This window comes from Musa acuminata, chromosome BXJ2-3, assembly GCF_036884655.1.
Source record: "Musa acuminata AAA Group cultivar baxijiao chromosome BXJ2-3, Cavendish_Baxijiao_AAA, whole genome shotgun sequence".
Lineage (NCBI taxonomy): Eukaryota > Viridiplantae > Streptophyta > Magnoliopsida > Zingiberales > Musaceae > Musa > Musa acuminata.
The window spans coordinates 39,886,530-39,909,828 of record NC_088340.1 but is presented as its reverse complement, the minus strand read 5'-3'; the positions used below and the strand labels follow the sequence as shown (position 1 = coordinate 39,909,828).

Genomic DNA, 23,299 nt, shown 5'->3' with positions numbered 1-23,299 from the left:
AAGATAACTAGATGACCTCTTTTACCAATATCCATGGGAACATGATCAAAACATCTGGATTACATACTAGCTTCTGTTAAAAGCATCTTGTGGAAGGATCATGGTGTGATTCTGTGCCTGCTATGTGAAATAATAACACTTGATCATATGTCTACAAACTCATGAAGGTGGTTTATGACTTGGTATGCTTACCAACTCTTGATGGCAGTTCCTTGCATATACTTGAAAGAAGTATTCTCAAGGAAATAAGATATCAAGATGACCGTTTGTGCCAAAAGTTCATGGGGACCTCACTATTCTTGATTTTCTTGGCATGAATATTTGTACGAGGAATATGATATCTAATATGAGATTGAAATTTGTTTGTTGATCAAATATTTTTCTCTTTTTGTCATGTGGCGGAAAAGATGAAGAAAGGGATACATCCACAACTGCAATGGATTTCATATGTGACTCAGACTGGTAGATTGATTAATGTTATGATGACCAGATTACACCGTGTCGGCCGTGTCTACCAGTTGAGACCTAGGCGTCAGATGGCACCAACTCTGAGCCAGATTGCCAAGTTCAACCTCAGATATGGTCTGAAGAATGAGGAAAATACTGAAAAATAACCTGTCCTTGTATCCAGCATGTGAGGTATATCAATAGGCACTGCATTTGGAGATTTGGACAATTTAGTTTCAGACACTTGTTAAAACTCTGTTTTTTGAGTTTCAATGGTGTGTGAGATATGTTGCTCCCAAAATCGCCTATGAATAAGAACTTTATCCTGCACATCAGGTGGGTTCTGCATCCCCTTATTTTCCGATACCTCAGTGGATTGCATTTTTTTCATCATTTCTTGGGTTAAACATCGTCTTTTTTTCGGGTTTGAGATTTACGCATGCCTATGAATGTGGTAATAATTGCTACAGGGATTTATTCATGTCAAAATGGTAGCGTGTTGTTGAATGCCTTCATCAAAGATATATAGAAGTGTTGTTGAATGCCTTCTAGTAAAGATGTGGTTCAAAAGAAAAGATTAATTTGATGGTTGACTGTTCTTTTCTGAGGAAAATTTCTGGATGGGTTCGAGCATGCCCAGCCAAAACCTTTTTCGTTCTCATGCCAATATTTGGGTTTCTTATCCATTGCCTCACAATTATTTGCATTTTGCAGCACCTGGAAATTTACTACGATAGCCACAAACAGCTGTGCATCACAAATCCATACCTCACCGTGTAGCACGTGATCTCTAATGAGATGTGTTTTGTTTCGACTTGACCCGACCGAATTCCCCATCCCAATTCCTCCATTGGACGACCCATTCCAATTGGGTTCGTCCACGTCATCTAATAACACCATGATTCGACTTGATCTGATCAGATTGGCGGTCCTAATTTCTTGCATTCGGCGCGCGGCGACCCCAACCGACCCGAGTCCAACGGGCTCGATAGTCTTGAGTCCGGTACGGCAGCAGATATTTCGCGGGGCGGGCGGAGCGCGAGGGCGAGTGAGGTGGACGCGCGACGAGCTCATGGAGCAACGCCTCCGCCTCTTCCCCACACGCAACGCTCTCGCGCTCCGCCTCACGCCGCCCTCCTGTCCCCTCTATATATTCACGCTCCCTCCCCTCCCCTCCCCACCTCTCCGCCGCTCCCTCCTCTCCTCCTCCTCCCCCTTTCCCTCACCCTCTTCGTCGTAGGGTTCCATTAGATCTCTCCCTACCCCACCCATGGCGCTTTGCGGAGTCGCCTTCCTCCCGGCGGCGGCCGCGCCCGACGCGCTCAGGATCGGCCTCCCGATTGGCGCGGCTTCGCCTTCTCCCCGCCCCCGGCGCCTGACGGGACCCCTGCATCCGCGCAGGCGCCAGGCGACGTGCTCTCTGGGGAGGATCGCGTCATTTGTGGCCTCCACCGGCGCCGAGGAGGTGGCTGCGGCGGAGGCGGCGGATGAGGAGGAGGTCGGGCCGGTCGTCAAGTTCAAGATGTCCCACTTCATCGTCTCTGATCACGTTAGCGTCGGACTTCAGGGAAGGGTGCGTTCGGGCTTCTTCTTCCACCTAAAAAACGTTGACTTCTTGGTTCCGCATCGTGCTAATCAATTGCTTGGTGCGTGCGTGCGTAGTCGGACGAGGTGATCTACGAGGCGACCGTTCGCGATCCCAACAGGTGAGTAGAATTACCTTCTGTACCCGACCACAATGCTGGTTTGTTCGATCCGAATTGCCCTAATCCGGAACGAAGGTGAAGGATTGCTTTCTTTTGGGTGACGCTATTTCTTCAGCCCACTGTACAATTCGAGGGTAGTGCTTCGACAACTGACGAGCGTGCAAGCCAAGCGCAGAGGTCGTCGTGCATTAGAGGTTGGTCTGGCTGATCTCGTGCAAAATAACAGGATAGATTTCGTGCAATTGTTGGCTTTGTTTGTATGGATAATCCACCTCAAGGCACTGATTCTGATGTTGTTGGTGATCTTCCAGGTGCTGAAGAGGCTTGCTCGGCGCAAGCTTATGTACCACTCCTATGCAATGCAAGTCTACGGCTATGTATCTCCTTCGAATACTGGGGATGATGTCCCATTCACCTTGGTGCATGGCGTAAGTTTAGACCGTTTAGTATTCTGTGCTACCATAATATCAGAGTGAAAACAAAGAAATGGGAGTAATAGAGTGATTTTATGATACTTAGTGTCTAGGAATAAATTATGAATTCAGGTCTCAGCAGGTGAAGCTGCTTATTTTGTCTATGAGTCAAAATTTGGAAATAGGAAATCTGACAACACAGGCAGTCTTCTTTCTGCAGTATCATGGGAGTTATTCTCTGAGGCACTGGCTTCAACTCTCAGATTGGTTTCCAACTTTAGAAGCTACTCTGGCACTGGATGAAGAGTGTCTTAGGAGGGTCGGGGATGATTCAACAGGAGGACCTGCTGTAACTCGGCAGCTACGTCTTACAAGAATTTTGATGAGAGATCTTTTGATTGGAGTAAGCATCTCCTATACATGGACTCTGTGCATGTTCATGCTTCTGGTCACGATTTATTTCCATTTCTGGGTTCTGCAGGTTAATTACTTGCATAGTCATGGATTAGCTCATACTGAATTAAGGCTGGAGAATGTACATATTAGTCCAGTTGACAAACACGTAAAAGTAAGGCTTCAATTCTTGTCCTATGCATTACCATTTGAAAATTTTTATGACTTGGAATGAGTATGAATTATTGTTTGGTTTGTAACTTTGCACATTCTTGAAATATGGTTCCACTATGATACTAAAATAGCAGGCAAAACCATCATCGCAGCTGTCCACCTCTCTCTAGCCTCGTCCAAACCCATTCGTAGGTCCTCAAGGAGCTCTGCAGTCTTTATGGTAGCTGCAGAGTACTGTTTTCAGACTCGCAGACCCCATCTTGGACTGGTGTTGTCTGTCTCAACACAGCTGGGGTGGCTGGTTGTGGACCGGCCATCCTAGTTCATAAACTGTTTAGGACTGGCTAGGGACCAGTTCATATTTGCCACTTCTCATTTCCCACCTTGACTAGAGAATTCATCTTCTAGTTGATTTGAGGCATCAATCCTCCCTAATTTAGGAAACACCTGCTGGTCTTCAAATCCAATTATTGTACATAAGGTTCTGTGTTGGAGCTCGAAGTCTTCTCCTTTTCCTTCTGAAGCAGCACAGCTGCTATTCCATCCGTCTCTGACCATGTTGTGTGCATCTTGGGGTGGTGTTCCGATCCATCTGGGGCTGGTACCAGACAAGATCATATTGTAGGAGTATCGGGCTGCTGTTGTTGTCCCAAATAGGGCTCATTTACTCTTTATGGCCAATTATGGTCTAGAATTACCTGGAGTTGCTTTGTAATAAATATGTTTTCAGACATCTGGAGTATGACATATGGTATGACTTTTCACTTATGAAATGGGTATTCTCCAGAGTTTCTTTGGTGATTGTATGATTCTCCAGAGTTAATTTCAAGAGTCTAGTTACAATGTATATACTGTTCCTGTTGTGTTAGCTTCAACATTTCATTTGACAAGCATATGATGTTGCTGTTATTAGATAGGTATCCTTGGAAATGCTGTTGACTTTTACAACAGCAATCCAAATGACAGCATGGTTGATGGGAACAGCAACAGGAGGAAAATGATGATTGCATTTGACATGAGGTATGATGGCATGAATTAACATGAATGATTATACCACCAGGAAGCACAAAAAGTATTTTTTTCCCCTCATAATTGTTTAATCTCTTCTGTATTCTAGATGTGTTGGTTTCATTATGGCAAAATTGATTCTGAGGGAGCTTATGGATGCTTCAACGTTTCTAAAGTTCAAGTCCTTTCTGACGAAGGTTTGTTTTAAGTTTTTGTAAAAATAAATTTTTTGCATGAGCGAAATACATAATTTCAATTGGTCTGGAGTAATAAGGTAATCATTGTGATGCTCCTTGCATATATGTGGTCAAGTTCTGTAGCCTAAACCTGGTTATTGCTTTCTTGGCTTTACATCTTCATGAATTCCTTATTTTTTTTATTTTTATGTATTATGTTCCCACTAAGCTCATCACATGTTGTCGGAACTTTTATATGTTTGGATCTTGCTCACTCTTTTGCAATTTAGATCTCTCTCGAGTATTTTGTCAGGGTTGTTCCCTGATAGTGTAATTGCACAGGACAAAGTTATGTAATTAGGCTAAACTCCATTCAGATAGTACTATATACTTACATAAGGAATATTTATAATGTAGGGCAGGGCTGGGATTGTGTTTTCATGGTTTATTTTTCTAGGAGTGTTACAAACTTACAATTTAATTTTGGTAATTGGAACTTATTTTGAAGTTGAAAGATTGGAGATGACAAGCATAAAATAGACACAATGTGAAGGAAAGTTATTAAAATTGTTTCTGTTCCTAGGTCTTAACAATGTTCTAGTCAAACAAATCGTACTCAGAATTCTAAGTAGTGCTTACTAATCATATTTGAGGTTGTCGTTTGTTTTCTTGTAGGTCTTATCGACTGTGAAAATAGATTGATCTCCTTTTTATATCTTACAAAATTTTTAGCTTCTTTAATCATTTCCACATAATCAGGATTAAATTGTACAAACACATGTTGAACACTCATTATGGCTAAATTGTTGTTTAATAAAATAAGGCTTCTGAGTATACTTATTTTTCAATTAGACCCATATTATTCAAGACTGGTTTCTCACACCTTGTTGCTGCAGGGAAATGACCCGTCATGTTTGCGTGGGTTCCTCTTGCCAATTCTGTTCCGAGATTCACCTTCTGGAAATGCTGGTTTGCAGGTATACATTGCTTACCTTCCCTAAATTTCAGCTAGTTAGAAGCCAAAAAATGGAAGTTCTGATTAAAATAAAATTTCTATGTTTTTTTAGATAATGGATAGGAACTGGGGTGCTGGTTGGAACCTTCTATCACGATTGCTGGCATTAAAACCTTCTGAGAGGATAAGGTATATGCAAAACATGACTTTACAACAAAAATAATATTCCTTGCAGGAAAAGCTCACAGAACTCTTGAGTTTGTGGGTATTGGATCAGTGTTAAATGTTAATAGAATTAACTATGTTTCGTTCAACATTATTAAAAATTTGTGGGTTTTTTTTAATCAACATGATGGTAGTTGATATTTAGGAAGGATAATTATACTCGATAGTTAGTTTTTGTTAGTATAATCTGAAACATTGTGAAGTATGCCATGCTGGTCACCTAGGGCTTTGGTGTTCTTATTCAATCCTCCTGAGTGAAGTTATTTAATTGGCTTTTCCTTGCAGTTGTTTGGATGCTCTTAGACACCCATTTTTGTGTGGTCCGAAATGGCGCACAGGCCCGTCTATGGATTTGATCCGCTGGGGCTTAGGATCAACCACTGTTCGCATGGTGGAAGATTACATCTACGTCGGGCATCAGGTATTTGAACTATTGAGAAATGCAGGAAATTGCTACTTAAATGACCACTTTGCCATGTGTTTAGTGCAAACTTGATGCTCAGATCTAGCATAAGCCGTATCAAAGGTTAATGTCATAAAGACCTAGAAGCACAGGGCTTGTAAAGCCATATCACTACAAAAATGTCACATGCTTACAGGACTGATCTTTATCAGGATGAGTTTGCCGATTTACATTTGGTCCTGAAGTATAAAATTTAGATTTGTAAGCTACATGCATAAGTATTACCACTGCAGCATTGATGATTGTTTTTGTCATGGGTACAGCGTAACAGGATAGCTTATTTCATAGAGTTGATGGAGTTGCTTAATCCAAGTCCAAGAACAAAGGTAACACTCCAGTCTAAATAAATTGTGCGATGCATTTATTCTTGTTTATTTTCATTCTTCTTCCCTTTCCCAGGAGTCTGATGACTATTCATAGCTATTGCCTCGACACCAAAGAAGAGTCAGACCCAATGCATTATTTTTGTCCTAGTTGATCCCGATTCAACATTATATCGATTGTTCCCCAATGTTGGAATACTTTTTTTTTTTTTCCTGTAAATACTGCATATTCGATTCCACAGCTTTTAATCGTGTTACTAGGGGGGTTTAGATATCTTTTATTTATGTTTAGAAATGACATATTTCCCCTTCAAATTTTTAGATAGCTTATATCCCTTCAAATACTTAAATCCTCCATATGTGCCACTCCCCTTAGAATCCATCCAAGAGACTAAGAAGACATATTTATATATGCAGTAGTTATGGAAGGCGGTAATATGGAATCACTAACTGTGGAATGAAATATATGAAAATTTTGCATTTTATTTAGTTGAATGTTATTAGCTTCTTCTGTATCATTATCCAGTAGGAATGTTTATTTGAACCTTGCAGGGGTGGTTCAACTTCTTGCCTGGTAGATGGCGCCTGTTATACTCCACAGGAAGGCATATAGGATTGACGCTTCGACAAACTACACCAAGTGTTCTCATCCGTGATGTGCATCTAACTTTCACAAAAGCTTCTGATTCAGATCATCGCACTTTTTCGCTAGTGTCTGACATTAGCTTCAAGGTCATACCAACTCCTGAATGGCCACACGACAAGTCTGGACCGCCCGGAAGTTTGCGTGTCGAGTCCTGTGTCAAGATCTGCCCTGGACGAAGGCTTTATCCTAAAGAAGAGGATGGTGAAGCCAGCAGTACTCTTTTCCAAAACTCTTCTGCTCATAACTTGTCTCGTAGGAAATGGAAGGGGATGGGCAATATTAAGGAGCTCCCATCCAGCGTCCCCACCGTGAAACTTTTGGTGGACGACATTGATGTATCGATGAGACTCGATTCATCGTCGTTAAGCGTCGACACCGCCGAGAAAGTTCTTCGGGAGGTTCGCACTCAGATCCCTTTTGAAATGTTTGATGTGTCTAAATTTGTTTGCGGCACTTACGTAGACTCAAGAATGATGGTTCTTCGTGGAGTCAGTGGATCGGCTCTGCTCTTCACAAGATCATGTCCGACGAATGATGCTATCTAAATGTTTTTTGTTTTTTTTTTGGGAGAAAAAGCAATGTGTAGATTATTTTTCTTCTCTCTCGATGTAAAACAAAAAACAAAAAACTTGTACCATTATGAGCACATTGTATTATTTCTTGAAATGTTCGAGTGCCAGCCACATTACATGGTGACCCAAATCTTCTGTTGGTGTTAATAAGTAAAATTAATAATATTTATTATTTTAGATCTATAAAAGTATAATTGGCCTGATGATTAATTTGCAAAAATATTGTAATCTAAAAGACATCCGACAACCATATAAAAATTGTTTTTTAATTAAAAAATTAAAACAATTTATTTATTGAAACTTCTTTTAAGTTAACACGTCGGCATAAGTAAGTGTTCGATCGGGCATGCTTTCCGGGCTTTGGTTTGTTAGTTCCCCCCCCCCTAGCGTTCATTACTCTTTGATGGCCATCAATCCCGCCTCCGCACCAGCATACGAGATCTGCGTCTCTACCATTCTTTCGCTTCCTCCTCCGACGACGACAACGACGCCTAGGGTTTTGTGGGACACTACCACGAGGAGGCGATGATGCGACCGCGTCAGGTGCGAATCAATCACCTCCTCTACAATCCTAACCCTAACGTCGTAGACCTTCGCTCCTCCTCCTCCTCCTTCCAAATTGCAGTTTGTTCGTCGGCGACACGATCCTTAGATGCGAGAGGTAAGTCTGGTGCTCCGTTCCGTTTGATGGAAACGGAGCCTGCACCTAATCTATTTATTGCTAGTCTGGATCAGGAATGTTCCACCCAAACGACCTGTGGTGGCAAGTCAGAATCAAGCATAATTTATCTTAGCAATAGTTGAAATCCAGACTCAACTCATTTAGTCTTATCCCCTCTTAATGTTTGTTACATTCGTGCAACTTGTTTCCTCCCCCTAGTTGACCATTTTTCCCCCTTTTTTATTTAATTATTTTTATATTTTTTTCATGTATTATTAGCAATTAATCAATTTTATGTGATTTTTCTTGTTTATTTCAGACTACACATTATTACTATAATTTTTTTTGAATTTTGTTGAACATATTACCCCCAAAGAAAGGTGTTGGATATAAGGAAAGTGGCTGCAGTGGAGACAGAAGCTGTTGTCCGATGAGAAATGACAACGGGGAGGAAGACAAAGGAGAGGCCAGACGTCAAAGGCGGCAACTTGTCTGGGGGCGGAGACGGCGGCGCGCGAGGTGGTGCCCAACCAGCCTACCACCCCCATGCGCCCCAACACTTGCCTCCCTCTCTCTGATACCACCCCTTCGTCTTTTCCGGACACGTGCTCAGATTCCCCCTCCCATCCCATCTTCCCATACAAAGAATACCCGTCAGGGCCGACCTCAACCTCTCCCACATGACGGCGCAACCCAAAACTGGTACCTCTTTTCCTCCGTTAATCAGCTCTCCTTCTCCTCCTTCGGCCTCGTTCCCTCTCCACGGCAATGTTAGAAGCTATCTGTGGTGGCCGACCATGGCTGCTATCAGTTCCTTTCACTAAGACGTGAACACCGAGGGTTCCCATTCCTTTCTTGTTCTTCTTCCTCCAGATTTCTCTCTCGCATGGCAATGTCAATGCTACCGGTTGGGCGGCGACGGACATCCCAATGTTGGTGGTGAGCGTTGAGATGCAGCTTAATTCATACGCTGATTAATTAAAGCTACGCGGCACCTCACCGACCCTCGCTTTTCCTGCACATGGCCTGTGCCACTATGACTGGTGTGCCCCTCACAATGTTCATGAACCACCGTGGCACACGCTGTTGCATGCATCATTAAGAACAGCTCATAGTCGGGTGGGAGAGCAGTAGATCCACCGTCCACGTTGGCCAGTTTACTTAAAGGACTTGCATCATATTTTTAGGGTTTTGGTAAATATGGCTTCTATTTAAGCCGCGTTTAGGCGGAGAAGATGTGCGGGAAGCCACACGAATCCCATTTGACTTCTACATGTGTTTATCTGTTTCAGATCGATGGGTCATGCGTGGCGGTAAATAGAACTTGAAGCCGCCGAAAGGAGGGGGAGGAGGGGGGGGGCGGGGGAGAGCCGCCGGGGAGGCGGCGGCGGCGGCGGCGGCGGAGGAGGAGATGATGGCGAGCGCGGCGGTGAGCGTATCTGGTTCGTCTCCGGTGGCGGCGGCGGCGATGGCGAGGGATCACCGTGCTGAGGGAATGCGGCGATCGGAGTCGGGGACGGATCTGTCTGGGATGCGGCGGTCGATGTCGGCTCCGCAGCTCCGGTGCTCCCTGAACGTCCCCCGCGCGGCAGCGCCGGCGTCGCTGAAGAGCAGCCGGTCGATCGGCGTGTTCCCATTGGGATCCATCATCACCAATTCGATCCGGTCGTTCCTGTTCGACTCGGGGGAGGGGGTGACCGGCGGCGGCATGAGGTTGGTGGAGCCGGCGGAGGAGAGCGACGAGGAGGTGGTGGCGGGATCGGAGGAGGAGGGGATCGGACAGGAGAAGCGAGCTAATTGGGTGGCACGGATCTTGGAGCTGAGGCGGCGGTGGAGGGATCGGCAGCACAAGGTCGATGGAGTGGAGGAGGAAGACAAGGAGGGAGGTGAAGAGGATGGCTACTGTGGGGTGAGTTACGAGTCCGAGGAGGAAGAGGAGGGCGAGTGGGATCGAGAATCGTTCGAGAGTCTGTTGGGGCGGGTCCCGTGGTCGGACGAGAAACTCTTCTCCCAGCTAGCGTTCCTCTGTGACATGGCCTACGTGATCCCCGAGATCAAGGTGAGCTCTCCCCTCCATCTCTCCCGTCCGTTTCGATCTCAACGGGTCTCTGGTTGTTCTTCTCCCATCGGCAACCGTCGCTGTTTGAATAAATCGATATTTTTAATTGTATTTTTAGTGGAACATATTTTAATATTCACTTGCCCTTTTGCCGTGCGAATCACAGGAGGAGGAGCTGCGTGCGTGGTACGACGTCGGGTTCGTGACATCGTCCTTGGAGAAGAAAGCGGAGGCCGCCATCAGGGCCAAGTTCGAGAGCGACTCCACGCCGCTCCCGCAAGGGCCTCAAGGATCCGATCCCATGACGACGGTCCATCCCAACCGGCAGGTCCGCCCGTCTCTCGCTTACAAGGTCGCCGCCTCCGCCGCCTCCTACGTGCACTCCCGCGCTAAGGGCCTCCTTTCCCTCGGCAGCGGAGCCGGGCACTGCGCGGCCGACTCGGAGGAGACCTTGGGTCCCAGCAGCTATGGCTACAAGAACCCCGAGGTGGCCGCCTACGTGGCGGCGTCGACGATGACGGCGGTGGTGGCAGCGGAGGAGGAGGCGAGGCAGGAGGCGGCCAAAGATCTCCGCTCCCTCCATTCCTCCCCGTGCGAATGGTTCGTGTGCGACCACGAGAGGACGCGCACCCGCTGCTTCGTGATCCAGGTGCGTTCGCTCTCACAAACAAGTATTCTCCCTAGTCCATTTTCTCCCGCAATTTTCACCATCTCTAATACGGTCGCTCGCGACTGGATGTGCAGGGATCTGACTCGCTGGCTTCTTGGCAAGCAAATCTATTCTTTGAGCCCACCAAATTCGAAGTAAAGCTCGCCAAATTCCTCTGATCGTTCACCGCTGCAGTGTGAAACGAGGTCTGATGTTTTCTGTGATACTGGTATTTTTTCGAACAGGGGATGGAAGTGCTGGTGCACCGGGGGATCTACGAAGCGGCAAAGGGCATATACGAGCAATTCTTGCCCGAGATCAAAGATCACCTTAGTCGCCACGGCGACAGGGCCAGGCTGCGGTTCTCCGGCCATTCGCTGGGGGGAAGCCTCAGCCTCCTCGTCGGCCTGATGCTGCTTGCTCGAGGCGACGTCAAGCTCCACCACCTCCTCCCTGTCGTCACGTTTGGGTCGCCGTCCGTGTTCTGCGGGGGGCAGCGGGTCCTGGAGGAGCTGGGTTTGGACGAGGGGTTCGTGCGCTCTGTGATTATGCACCGCGACATCGTGCCCAGGGCCTTCTCCTGCGACTACCCCAACCACGTTGCCCATGTCCTCAAGCGCCTCAACGGCGCGTTTCGTTCCCACCCATGCCTTAACAATCAGGTACCAGTTTCAGTGCTTTGATTTGGTTCATACGATTCTTCATATAATCTTCTCGTTTCCATGACGTGCTTTCCTCGTTACCGGTGAAGCAGAAGGTGCTGTATTCTCCATTAGGCAAGACTTACATTCTCCAACCTGATGACCAGTCCTCGCCTTTCCACCCTATGCTGCCACCGGAAGCTGCTCTCTACGTGCTGGACGGGAAGAACATCGCCGGGAGTTCATCCAGAGCCACAACCAAGAGCGCGCTGCGAGCATTCGTCAACTCGCCGCATCCGCTGGAGACCCTGAGCGACCCCAGGGCGTACGGCTCGGAAGGCACCATCCTCCGTGACCACGACTGCAGCAATTACGTGAAGGCCCTCAACGCCTTGCTGAGGCAGCACACCAACTCGGTGAGGCGGAGGTCGAGGAAGCAGCGGTTCAACCAAAGGTGGCCGCTCGTCGCCGGCCCTGGAACCGGACTGCTACCTTCTCACCCATGCGGAAGCCACCGGAATCCACTCCTGGAGACGCCTGCATTGGTTACTAACGAATTGTCTACTGGAGTTTGAGGAGACTGCTAAGAATGCCGACGCATCGACGGAACTGGGAACGTGGTGGTGTTGCATGGAACACAACTAATTAGTGGTGTTGCATGGAACACAACTAATTGTCTACTTTGACCCACATGTGCAGTCAATGGAAATAACTGTAAATTATTTGCGGTCGCATTGCCTAACGGAATCAGCAAGCTTATCTTTCTTGATATAGACTTGGTTTATGACTTGGTCAAAATCTGGTAGCGGCTACAGGGTCCAAATATTGCCTGTTCGCTACTGGGTCTGCGCGGCCCACAAGGGGCTTACCCACGTTAATCTTTCTATTTGGGAATTTGACGCTCCTTTGTTAGCAATTGGTTCCCGAGAAAGCAAAATTGCAAGACGAAGGCCGGTATCGGCCGCCCCAGTAGACGACGGAGAGATGTCGACCAGGAGGCGGGACCGGCGCAACCCTGGCGGTCCGACTCCGACAGCCCCACGTCCAGCGGCCACAACCGCGGCCACCTCCAGATCTCATCACCCTCTATTCTCCACGCCGCTCCTCCCGCTCGCCCTCTTCGCCCTCGCTGCGATCGTGCTCCTCCTCATCATGTACCGAGGCGGCAAGACTGGCCTGCCGGAAGCCACGTCGCTAGCCCTCTCCGTATACGAGAGGGGCCTCGTAAAGCCCAACGTCGCTTTCCAAGAAATCCTTGCCGTAAGCACTTCTCTTTTCTAAAATCGGCGGCTTTCTGTTTCTTTTTTCTAACCCTTTCTCTTGTTTCTCTCTTCCTTCATCCTCATTGTTGTGGTGCAGGAGAACTCGCGGTTTTCAGAGAACCGATCGAGACGCCATTTCCCGAATCCGGTGCTGGCGTATATAACTCCTTGGTACGATTGCAGTTTCCACCTTGGCACGATCTGGTGGATCAAACGTCCTACTAATTTGATCATCTAGACTACCAATCTGAACCTTTTTCCATTTTGCTGTTGATAATACAAGAATGAGATATGCTTGTCGTTGCACAACTCAAAGGCAAACATTTGTCCTTCGATTTGTTTCAAACTTGGTATCTTTCCTGAGACAAGCATGAATCTTTTGGAGGGTTCACACTCCAAAATGTTTAATCTCTTAGCTTCATATGCCAACCCATCCAACCGGATAGAATGACCCTTGTTTTTAAAATTGGAAGCTTTGTTTCATCCACTTAAATCTTGTAATCCCAATCCACCTTGAGCAAACTGTCTGCTCACTAGTTCCAAGAAACTAGACTTGTTGTTCTTTCCTTTTTCTTGTTTTCCTTATACCAATCCATAAAGATTTTCTAAAGTATAGCTTTTATTGTATTAATGTGTCTTTTAGGTTGGATAGATATGCTTTTCTGTAAATAGATTTAATCAATTTAAGTCTGTCTGGATAAGGTATGAATCTATGAAAATTTGAACTCTAGCAGTTCTAGGGTTATAAATATGAAAAAGGCTGTAATATCTCTAGCTATTTTTTTAATTTCATCTTGAGTGAGCTCTTTGATTTTCTTTTCAGAAATAGAACTATCTTCTAAGTTATTTCTGTTGGCAACAAACTTTTAAACAATTAATGCAACTGAATATGCTCCACACCCAAGTTATCATTTGTGTGGATGTGATCTGGGAAATGATTATGCAGTATCCTGCTACAAGAAACTTTTTCTTGGCAAGTTCTTGGAATTTTTTAGTGCTCCTTACTGTTTGATAAATACAGTATTCTCTAAACTTATTTTCAACTTATGCTGAAATTCTCATGTCATCCTCACTGAACTTGTGGCTGTGGAAATTACTGAATTTGCTTTTGTTTAACTGTGTATTTTTTTGTGTGTCTTCTCACAGAATTTAGATCATCACGTATTATGGTTCAAGCATATTGCAGGAATTCAAGGGGATACGAAAAGGCGAAGCTGTTTAGTTCCAGATTAACACATCTATCACCTGTGTGGTATGAGTTGAAGAGGTACGTAGAATCTGGTGAAACAAATAATCGGCCTTTGTCGCAGTTAAAGTCTTTTTTACCTTAATATTATATCTTTCTGTCAGTGAAGGCAAGAGGCTAGTTTTAGAAGGACGGCATAATGCTGACAGGGAGTGGATCTCAAAGATTCGGACTAGTGGAAATTCTCTGGTAATTAGATAAACTGAGTTCCTATCTGACATCTAAGAAGAGAGCTGGTGGCCAAGTAACTGTTCTGTAGTTGTGTTATATTAAAAATCAAAATATTAAGGTTAGATGCATCTTCTGTAGATCATTTCTACCAACTTTACAATCGTATCTCTGATTTCAAGGTTCTTACTAAATTTCATCTTGATAAACATCTTAAATATTATACCCCACAAAGGCTCATAAACCATGAAAGGTTACCTAATGTCAGTTACTCTACTTGTTTGAAGTAGCACCAACATGTACCATTGACAGTGATAGTTTCGTGAATTTTCTATATTCTTTTAAACAATAATGCTGACATCACAGGAAATTTCTAGCTGCACGGCAGAATCCAAAGTATTCTTACCAATAGTTCGATATTTGTGCCAGTGTGGTTTCTCCCATTTGATGGCTTGTGCTACCCAATCCATGAATAAAAGGATACTGAAATTAAAATTAAGAATGGTTATTTAGTGAAGCAATATGATATGCCTTGTTGTGAAATGAAGAGTCTTGATCAGGTTTTTTATATTTTATACTGCTGTGCCATATTTGGTCTATAAGATGTGTTCATTTCAGGTTACTACATTTCTCCAGTTCATATTTTAATTTTGTCTGTGGTGTTTGAAAAAACTTGTGAAAACAGAGACTTCTTTGAATGTGATCTAGGGACAAAGGCATAGGAGAGGCATTGCAGATAATGTTGTGCTTTTACCTTTATATTTTATTGTGGCCATTTTTTTTTTTGGGGTCTAATTGTGATATTCAGGCTGTCAAAAAATGGTAATCTGGTGACTGTATTTGATGTCTTGTAGGTATTACCCAGAGTTGTCTTGGAAGCATTTCCTGTGAACCTACTTCTAAAGAAGAAGTGGAGTAAGGCAATTGATATCATAATAAAAGAATGCAAGTAAGTGGTATCCAAAAAATTTTGATTCTTCAGTTTATCTGCTTTTATGCAAGTATCTGTATGAATATTTCTTTTCAGTTTAACATTTACTTGTTAGCGAACAGGGACATGGGATATGATGGTATTGTTCTGGAATCCTGGTCAAGATGGGCAGCCTATGGTGTCTTGCATGATCCGGACATGCGTAATATGGTTAGTTCCTTCTCTGATGAATTTATGGTAGCTTTATTTTGTTATTGGGTTTCACTAAAAGTTGGTAACTTATAAATTAAGTTTGATATACTGCTTTCTTGTAGCTATTTCTTACTGTGTGCACCAGTCAAGGAGATCACTGTTTAAATAAGTTGATTGTTTCTTCATCGAACTTACTTTTTACATCTTCATAGATAGGTAATATTGTTTTAGATTTTGCTCCTCTCTTCCGCCATAAAAAATGAACTCACCATTGGTTGTTTCTTAGGAAGCTTCATTTTCTATCATGATCCTAGCCTGGTTGGCCAATGGTTATGGTAAGATGTGTCTACATTTGTAGGATATTCTCTCTACATCTTATTTTCTCAAGCTTTTACACAATTAAGATCTCTAATTTACATATAATTTAGATCTTTGATGATTTTCTTTAATAATCATCTTCCAATATATCTGATAAACTAGAGTTAGGAATCTTATTATTTCCAGTTGAGGGTGAGATTTAGTATCTTAATAGTTTTCTTCATGCAATAATTGCTTGGACATAATAACTTATGCAACTTTAACATCTTATATTTCCATCTGGTTGCATGAATGTGATCGCATGTTTGCATGCATGCTAAATGTTATTTGTTATTCTATTTTCTACTAGGAGCACTATTTAATTGTTACAAGAACCACCTTCAGTACTAAACTAAGGACAATTAAGATGTGTGCAAGAACCTTCCTTTTTAAGAAGGATGCAGCATTCATGGTTGTCTGGATTACAATATTCTACAATGTTGTTGCACTTAACACTGTATTTAATCAATAATCCAGCACATTTACATGCTTGTTAAAATGGGTTTGAGACTTCCTGATTCTAATAGAGCGCTTTAAGAAGTCCAGTATATGAGTAATGATTCAGAATACTACCTTTTGTTTATTTATAAGTATTGTTATACTGACAGATGGAACAAAATAAATCCTAGGACTATATTCTCTCAGTCATGGTTGCTGACAGTTTAAGAAAAGTTTGTTTTTTAATTATACATTGACTCTCCCGAGACCCCGCATTGACGGGAACCTTGTGCACTGGCTTCGTATGTTTTTTTTTATTATACGGCTAAGTATGATAAAGTTCTGGGCATTGAACAAAAAGGATACTTTTCTTACATCCTGAAGGTACCATAGCGGAAAGTTTGTGAAGATTTGCCATGTGGAGTTGTAATTTATAGCATATAAGAAAGAAGCAAAATGGTCCTCCAGTACAGATGAAAGAGTTGTGTGAGTTCTCCCACTACACTCCTTTCAATCATTACATTTCAAGTTTTGGTGCTTGTGAGCCTACAATAGGTCTAAATACCTCTTGATGGGCATCTATGCCTATGGTTAGGAGGATGAATATGAGCATGCGTAAGTTACATTAGTTTGTTTATCTTCGTACTAAATGGACCCTACTCATTACCCTGTTGCACCTTATCTGAATAGGAAGGATGTTTTCTTATCATTTGGTATTCTCAATCAATTACATCATTTTAATGCATTCTGCACCAGTATGATTTAAGGTTTTTTTTAATATTTAATGAAACAATCATTCTTCAGATCTGCCCTTCTTTGGTCTACAGGGATTGGACTTTATCAAAGAGCTCGGTAAGGCTCTCCATTCTCTGACGTCAGTGGAAAGTGATAATCATCCATTGGAGTTGATCTATGTAATCCCAGCCCCACGTTCACAAAAGCTTGATGAATATGATTTTGGACCACAAGATCTGCAACAACTTTGTGATGCTGTAGATGGTTTTTCTCTTATGACCTATGATTTTTCAGGACCTCAAAGTCCTGGTCCGAATGCTCCTCTCAGCTGGATACGCTCTTCATTGAGTATGCTATTTGGTGATACCAACACTGGTGCTCACAGCCATGCACACAAGATCTTGCTTGGTCTGAACTTTTATGGGAATGATTTCCTTGTTTCCGAAGGTATGTGCTGCTTCAAGAAAGTTGAGAGTTACAATTGAATCAGACATTGAATTCCATTCTAGTTATGCTCTCATGTTGAGAAATTAATTCTTTCTATGTGCACATCCCAATATGTTGTATACATACAAAATTTCCAATGACTATATTTGGTAATCCATCTTGAACTAGGCACTAGTCTTTATACTTCACTACTGCATGCTGGATCCTATACTTATTTAATTAACCTATATATATATATATATATATATATATATATATATATATATATATATATATATATATATAGGTTAATTAACCTGAATCCATGGAATGGTCAAGGCAGTTTACTGACATTTCCTGTGTCTTGTCTGTAATATTAATAGGAGACTGAACAGCTTGTCTCACACTCTTGAGCCTTTCCATCTTTGGTTTTCAGTGTTATAAGCCGGGACTACCTACATCTTATCTCCTGTTTTGTAGGACCCTTATCATTTTGGTAACTGCCAACATGTTTTAGAATGCAGCATGCTGAAGTTTGCAATGCCCATTCCCATGCATGTTAAAAGTTTGTGAATGCTTTGTATGACTCTTGTTAAATTGTATCCAAATCATTGACTTGCACTGGTTTTATCTGTCATGACTTGTAGGTTCAGGTGGTGGAGCTATAACTGGTACAGACTACATTTCCTTGCTGGAGAAACACAGGCCAGTGATTCGCTGGGACAACACAAGTGCTGAGCATTTCTTCATCTACTCCCATAACAATGCAAGACATGGCGTGTTTTATCCCTCGCTGCTGTCGCTTTCTATGCGTCTGGATGAAGCACGAGTTTGGGGAGCTGGCCTATCAATTTGGGAAATCGGACAAGGCTTAGACTACTTTTTTGATCTTTTGTAACCTGTGCCCTGTTTTGAGACTTTCGGTCCATAAAACATAACCGGTGCCACTTATTCTGGCTGCTTGCTTGTGTTTTTTGCTGTAGCTGTTGATGATGGATCTATTTATACCGATGGATTCTCCAAGTATGAAAACCATGTCAATATCTTTAATCAGTGAGGTAAATTCCATTGTCATCCATGTTGCACACAATGTTTCTCTTGTAGTTCAATTTATTTAAGCAATCAGGAGGGTTTTTCTCTATTGTTTGTGTCACTATGAGGAATTCAATTCTATCTAAAAGTGTACGTTGGAATGTCAACTGCACTGTTTTGCTAAGTTGCTATGGGAGCGCCGCTTATCTGAAAACAGCAGTATGGATTGGACAAATGTGGAAGAATGATATCAAGCTGTTCCTGATTTCTAATAGAATAATGTACTGTCCTCTTGCATCCTTTACATTACTCGAAACGACTTGCTATTATCCATTATTATTATTATTATTTAATTTATATTGATTAAAACAAGCTTTTTTTTTATCATGTAAAATTTATATTTCATGTTCTGAAATTATTTTTTTAATTCAATAGTACCTTCCTTTTTTTTCCTTAATTAAATAATAATGCTTAAGTAATACAGTAAAATTATTCCTTAGACGACCTATATGTTCTCGAGTCCCACATTGCCATAGAATCATGGAGGTGGTTCGAATGTGATTTCAAATGCGCGGCCAGCGAGCTTCATCTCTGGCCAGGGAAACTTTTCTTTCATTGATGCAGTCCACGGAACGATGAGAAGAAGGCAGAGGTGGTCGGTGGGGAGCGGTTCGGACGATGCCAACATGCCATGTCAGGGCCTTCAAGAAAGGAAAAGAGCAGTACACCCCCAAAACGTACACAGCAGCAGCTCGTGTTGAATCAGTCCAACGCCACCCTTCGCTGTCTCCTCCGCTTCTTCTCCTCGAAGCATTCATCGTGGGTCATGATCCAGAACCTCTCGATCTCCTCCGGCGTCCTTCCTGGGACTCGACCTGCTATGAGCGCCCACCTGCAGCGCACCACAACGAGGTTTGCCGGATCAGAAAAGGCGGAATCTAACCATGCATGTGAAGCATTATTGAGCACACCGCTGCTCCTTTGAAGAGGCATGCAATCTTTTCATGCAGTCTCCTACTCCCACTGACCAAACACCAACAAATCGTGTTTACATGCTCTCTAGAATCTCTCTCTCTAGTCTATATGTATGCATCGACCGCAGCAACTCCAATATCATGATCAGGTAATTTTATGCTGCAAGCAGGATGATGTTTAGGTCAATGGATTGAATAATCACCTTGGTGTCTGTGGGTCGACCTAAAGCACGCATGGGATAAGGATGATGATGTTGTTCGTCTTCTGTGGATCGACCTAAAGGCTTCCATTTCCTCTCTTGTTCCACGTTTACCTCAGGATCAAATAGATTATGGTGTTTTTTATGTCTGAATAATGTCGTGAAGGATCAAGACGAAAATATAAGCAACAACACAAGTTGACAGGAAAAATTATGACCGATCAAGTCCTCATTCTCTCACTTATCTTCTAACAAATCAGCAAAATTTATCTCATCTCTATCAAAATTGCTTTCTTTTGCTGCTTTCCTCATGGAATATGAAAGATTATCACTTCACTAGTTCTTTATTAGGTTGCATAAGAACTTCCCTTCATGATTTATTTTCTCTGATATATATATAAGCTTGATCATAGTTCTACGATGGTGTTACAATGATTACATTGCAATTAGATTCTTGTTGGTAGATGTTTAAGCTGGTTAATGGGTGCATGGCAAGCAAGAACATGGAGAAAGATGGTGTACTCGGCAGTGCGCACACAGTTTCTATTCCTTTTTTTCCTGAAAGAAACCATGAATTAAGCTTACCTGTCGCCGACGATCCTATACATCCTGTAGATGAGGTCTTCCTCTTCCTCCGACATGTCGATGAACTCCCACTCCTTGCTACTGACATCTGCAGATCAAGAACAAGCGTGAGTGCATAAGACAGCAAGAGAGAGCAAGAAGAATGAGCACGAGAATGAGACCTTGCAATTCATCATCATGGCTGGTGATCTCCGGCTGCATCCTGCACCTACGCTTACCCATAGAAAGATGGGGAAGCACTGCGAGAAGACGGAGAAAGCAAGATGCTACTAAGAGGTGGGGAAGGGGGAGTTAAAAGTAGCCGCAGTCCCAGGCCATGCTTTGAGTCCTTCACCTTATCGTGCTTCACAGTGTTCACTGCTGATTAGGGTACAGTCCTTCACCTTAGACGATAAGACCCCTATGCACCTAAGTAGGACCACATTGGAGTGCATTACAGCTAATCTACCTCGACGACTCATTGTGTTGGCGCTTCTTCAGCACTACTTACCTCATCTGCGTCTTTAAACTCCTTGTACCATCTCCTTCTTCTTCTTCTCTCCTTCCCCGTCACGTGTCTCGTGCAAGCTTTAACTCTGTGCATGCAGTCCTCGGTTCGAGAGATCGAGTCAGATAAGCTGTATCGTTCGAAGTATGTCCATCAGTGAAGAACAGGCAGTGAAACGGTAAAAGAAGAGAGATCACACCATCTCAGCAAAGAAAAACAACCGAGAAATCACATCTCCATACACGACGACAACAATTCATGCACACGTTTTACACGTTCGGTCTGCATCCGCCATGGCGAAGCTTAAACGCACCGTAAAAGCTGCAGTGCTTCGACTACAAGCACGTATAGATTAGTGCAGCATGTCAGCTTCAGATCGGGGAATCTCTCTAAATAATTTGATATCGGTTACATACATCATGCAGAATCTGGTGGTTCCTTCTCCCAACTCTCTTTAAAGAAAAGCTAAAAGCTTCCAAGCCTTGTGAATAGTCTGGTGTTGTTCCACGTATAGATGAAGCACAGCTTGTCACCCTCCATAGATAGGTTCAAATAATTATAAGGTTGAAGCCAACATGAGAACGAGACAGTCTCCAAACAGTGATCAACTGTTCCACGTAACGTCGTATGCGTCCGACTTTTCTCTGTATTGGACCTCCAGACAGCAGCTGATGAGGAAGTACTGATGTTCTTGTCCCTCTTTGACGATCATACAAAAAGCATATCTTCCCCGAACAAATTTGAAGAAGAAAGTTAGATGTAAAACCACATCAAAGTGGTGTCCATCTCTTGCAACCTAACCTAGTAATCCTACTTTTAACTTTCACAAATTAATTGTTTCGAGGAACACTTGGCCCAGTCAGAGAGAGCAGATGGACCAGAGAGTGGAATCCCCTCTCATTGGCTTGGAATCTTCAACGTCTTCTTCCCCCATCACATGGCATTTGAATTATTCTTTCACGATAGGGAAGAAAGATAAGGTTGTATCATCGTTGATGAGGTCAAAGAGACCATGAAGCTTTTGGGTCATTTCTTAAGGTAAATGGTATCCTGATGTCGGCTGTGGTGTTTCTTTGACCTCTTCTCCTCGTCTGAGTTCTTGAGATTGTAACTGCACAAACTTAGCTTAAGAAGTTGGGCTAACACTAGATAAGGATGTCAAGATTTCACTGTCGTTGAAGCATTGGCTAAGAAGAACAAGAAGAAGAAGAAGAAGAAGAAGAAGGAAAAGGACCGAGTTCACACGACAAAGTAAATACCTAATCTATCCGACTTTCTAGAATTTATATTTTCCGAAGACCAGAAGTCCACGTTGACTCGCTTTGACTGAATTAGAACGATCCGGTCTAATTCTGCAGCATTTAGTCTAATTGTTAGACTGATGTGATGGAGACATTAGTAGCATTACAATCTTCTTCTTCTTCTCCTTTCTTTTCGACTCCAAGATTCTTGAAGTTTGCTTCCATGAAAGACCAAACGCATCCGCAATTATGGTCATAGTTAAATTACTCTACAAACACTCATGCATTGCATGCATCCCATCGTCTCAAGAACTGTCACAAGTAGTATCACAATCGTCGTGCTGTTTGGGCCCGATAAAGTTCTTCATATTCCTGAAGAACATGACAGACTTGGGAAGGAAGAGTAGGTTTCTTGATCTTACTTTCCCATGTTTACTCCAAGTTTTCTTTGGCGTCACTCGCTACCGAAAGGAGAGGCAATAGCGGAGGGCCTAATCAGATGAATCGGATTCCCATGATGTGTTAAATCTCACTATCGATCCCTTCCATGGCTATCTACATGACTTCATCTCCGGAGATCTTATCTTGAGAAAAGTGGTGACGATGTTTAGGTGTTTGGAAGCGGACAAAGGATGACACTGATCGTGAGGTTGGTGGCTACATCATGATAGATTATTTGATCTTATTTAATTATATAAAATATATTATAATTTTATTTAGAAATTTATGATTATTAATTAATAAAAAAATCTATTTTATTATGATTCTTTTGACGAGAGGAACTCTTCTATTTTCTTATCTTAGATTCTTTGTTTTCATTTATAAATATCATTCGGATCTTATACGGGAGATTTATTCTCAACCTCACTAAATCCCTATTCTATTGTTTATAATAGTCATGTAAATGATAGGAAGAAAGGAGAAGGCGAGTCTAGTTCTTATTACGTATTGATATCAATAGATTTACAAATCAAATAAAAGTTTTCATAATAACATCAAAATGTACACAATCTTGATATTGATATATTGTTATTTGACTTCGATTCTGGCATTAAGATTTCTCGACATAATAGTAACATAATTACAGTTTTATACTTTTGATTAGTATAGAGTCTGTTTTGAAATTAAATATCTCTTATCATAAAAAAAAAAAATAGATTTATTTAATGTTATCACCCTTTACATGCGAAAGGTGATTCGATCTATTTAGTTCATAAAAGTATTATATCTATTTTGTGTTATCATTCTTTGCATGGAAAGGGTGATTTGATCTATTTGGTTTATCATACCACCTTAGTCACCTGCTTGCAAGCGATGAAAGTTTTTCACCCACACGAATGAAATCACAAATGGGTTGTAATCTGCATCTTGCTGTCAGCTACAATATTACGAAGGGCGATGGGCCGCTATAATCAACAGCGAACGTTAGTGCAACGTTGGTTTTGGCCACTCATGGGTTGAGGGGTGATGGTATGAAAAAGTTGGTCACAACAAAGCATCACGACAAGAAGGAA

The 23,299-nt window shown here is 42.7% G+C and overlaps 4 protein-coding genes across 6 annotated transcripts; 3 read left to right on the top strand and 1 right to left on the bottom strand.

The window, feature by feature from the left end:
- Positions 1 to 1,475: 1,475 nt before the first annotated feature.
- Positions 1,476 to 7,631, top strand: LOC103978861 (probable plastid-lipid-associated protein 14, chloroplastic). Its single transcript, XM_009394807.3, has 13 exons — positions 1,476 to 2,020; positions 2,110 to 2,153; positions 2,269 to 2,347; positions 2,465 to 2,581; positions 2,787 to 2,969; positions 3,048 to 3,134; positions 4,047 to 4,153; positions 4,251 to 4,338; positions 5,214 to 5,294; positions 5,385 to 5,461; positions 5,783 to 5,918; positions 6,224 to 6,286; positions 6,836 to 7,631. Exons 1-13 carry the CDS (start codon positions 1,718 to 1,720, stop codon positions 7,472 to 7,474), a joined length of 2,004 nt encoding a protein of 667 aa, XP_009393082.2. The 5' UTR covers positions 1,476 to 1,717; the 3' UTR covers positions 7,475 to 7,631.
- Positions 7,632 to 7,915: 284 nt separating this feature from the next.
- Positions 7,916 to 12,280, top strand: LOC103978863 (phospholipase A1 PLIP1, chloroplastic-like). Of its 3 annotated transcripts, XM_065100838.1 has the most exons (7): positions 7,916 to 8,864; positions 9,036 to 9,356; positions 9,455 to 10,221; positions 10,388 to 10,870; positions 10,966 to 11,025; positions 11,116 to 11,532; positions 11,625 to 12,280. In XM_065100838.1, the coding sequence occupies exons 3-7, from the start codon at positions 9,574 to 9,576 to the stop codon at positions 12,084 to 12,086; spliced, it is 2,070 nt and encodes a 689-aa protein (XP_064956910.1). In that variant the 5' UTR covers positions 7,916 to 8,864; positions 9,036 to 9,356; positions 9,455 to 9,573; the 3' UTR covers positions 12,087 to 12,280. The 3 variants fall into 3 exon arrangements, with proteins under 3 accessions (XP_064956910.1, XP_064956911.1, XP_064956909.1); XM_065100839.1 differs by lacking the exon at positions 9,036 to 9,356; XM_065100837.1 differs by having other exon boundaries at positions 7,916 to 9,356.
- An 11-nt stretch (positions 12,281 to 12,291) lies between these two features.
- Positions 12,292 to 18,407, top strand: LOC135608210 (uncharacterized). The gene is made up of 8 exons (XM_065100840.1): positions 12,292 to 12,771; positions 12,871 to 12,944; positions 13,960 to 14,040; positions 14,124 to 14,208; positions 15,042 to 15,136; positions 15,241 to 15,328; positions 16,933 to 17,287; positions 17,914 to 18,407. The coding sequence occupies exons 1-8, from the start codon at positions 12,295 to 12,297 to the stop codon at positions 18,162 to 18,164; spliced, it is 1,506 nt and encodes a 501-aa protein (XP_064956912.1). The 5' UTR covers positions 12,292 to 12,294; the 3' UTR covers positions 18,165 to 18,407.
- A 286-nt stretch (positions 18,408 to 18,693) lies between these two features.
- Positions 18,694 to 20,397, bottom strand: LOC135606579 (transcription factor TRY-like). Its single transcript, XM_065097617.1, has 3 exons — positions 20,219 to 20,397; positions 20,058 to 20,145; positions 18,694 to 19,190 (listed from the first exon to the last, which is right to left on the bottom strand). Exons 1-3 carry the CDS (start codon positions 20,277 to 20,279, stop codon positions 19,061 to 19,063), a joined length of 279 nt encoding a protein of 92 aa, XP_064953689.1. The 5' UTR covers positions 20,280 to 20,397; the 3' UTR covers positions 18,694 to 19,060.
- Positions 20,398 to 23,299: the final 2,902 nt, after the last annotated feature.

Bases quoted from the DNA above. Each gene is read 5' to 3' on its own strand.
- LOC103978861 (XM_009394807.3), top strand. From the start codon at position 1,718: ATGGCGCTTTGCGGAGTCGCCTTCCTCCCGGCGGCGGCCGCGCCCGAC. The intron at 2,348-2,464 runs GTTGGTCTGGCT...GTGATCTTCCAG, and splicing joins GAGGTCGTCGTGCATTAGAG to GTGCTGAAGAGGCTTGCTCG. The intron at 4,154-4,250 runs GTATGATGGCAT...TCTGTATTCTAG, and splicing joins ATGATTGCATTTGACATGAG to ATGTGTTGGTTTCATTATGG.
- LOC103978863 (XM_065100839.1), top strand. From the start codon at position 9,574: ATGATGGCGAGCGCGGCGGTGAGCGTATCTGGTTCGTCTCCGGTGGCG. The intron at 10,871-10,965 runs GTGCGTTCGCTC...CTGGATGTGCAG, and splicing joins CCCGCTGCTTCGTGATCCAG to GGATCTGACTCGCTGGCTTC. The intron at 11,026-11,115 runs GTAAAGCTCGCC...TTTTTCGAACAG, and splicing joins TTGAGCCCACCAAATTCGAA to GGGATGGAAGTGCTGGTGCA.
- LOC135608210 (XM_065100840.1), top strand. From the start codon at position 12,295: ATGACTTGGTCAAAATCTGGTAGCGGCTACAGGGTCCAAATATTGCCT. The intron at 12,945-13,959 runs GTACGATTGCAG...AGCATATTGCAG, and splicing joins CTGGCGTATATAACTCCTTG to GAATTCAAGGGGATACGAAA. The intron at 15,329-16,932 runs GTTAGTTCCTTC...TTTGGTCTACAG, and splicing joins ATCCGGACATGCGTAATATG to GGATTGGACTTTATCAAAGA.
- LOC135606579 (XM_065097617.1), bottom strand. From the start codon at position 20,279: ATGGGTAAGCGTAGGTGCAGGATGCAGCCGGAGATCACCAGCCATGAT. The intron at 20,146-20,218 runs GTCTCATTCTCG...CTTGATCTGCAG, and splicing joins CCATGATGATGAATTGCAAG to ATGTCAGTAGCAAGGAGTGG. The intron at 19,191-20,057 runs GTAAGCTTAATT...GGTGCGCTGCAG, and splicing joins TATAGGATCGTCGGCGACAG to GTGGGCGCTCATAGCAGGTC.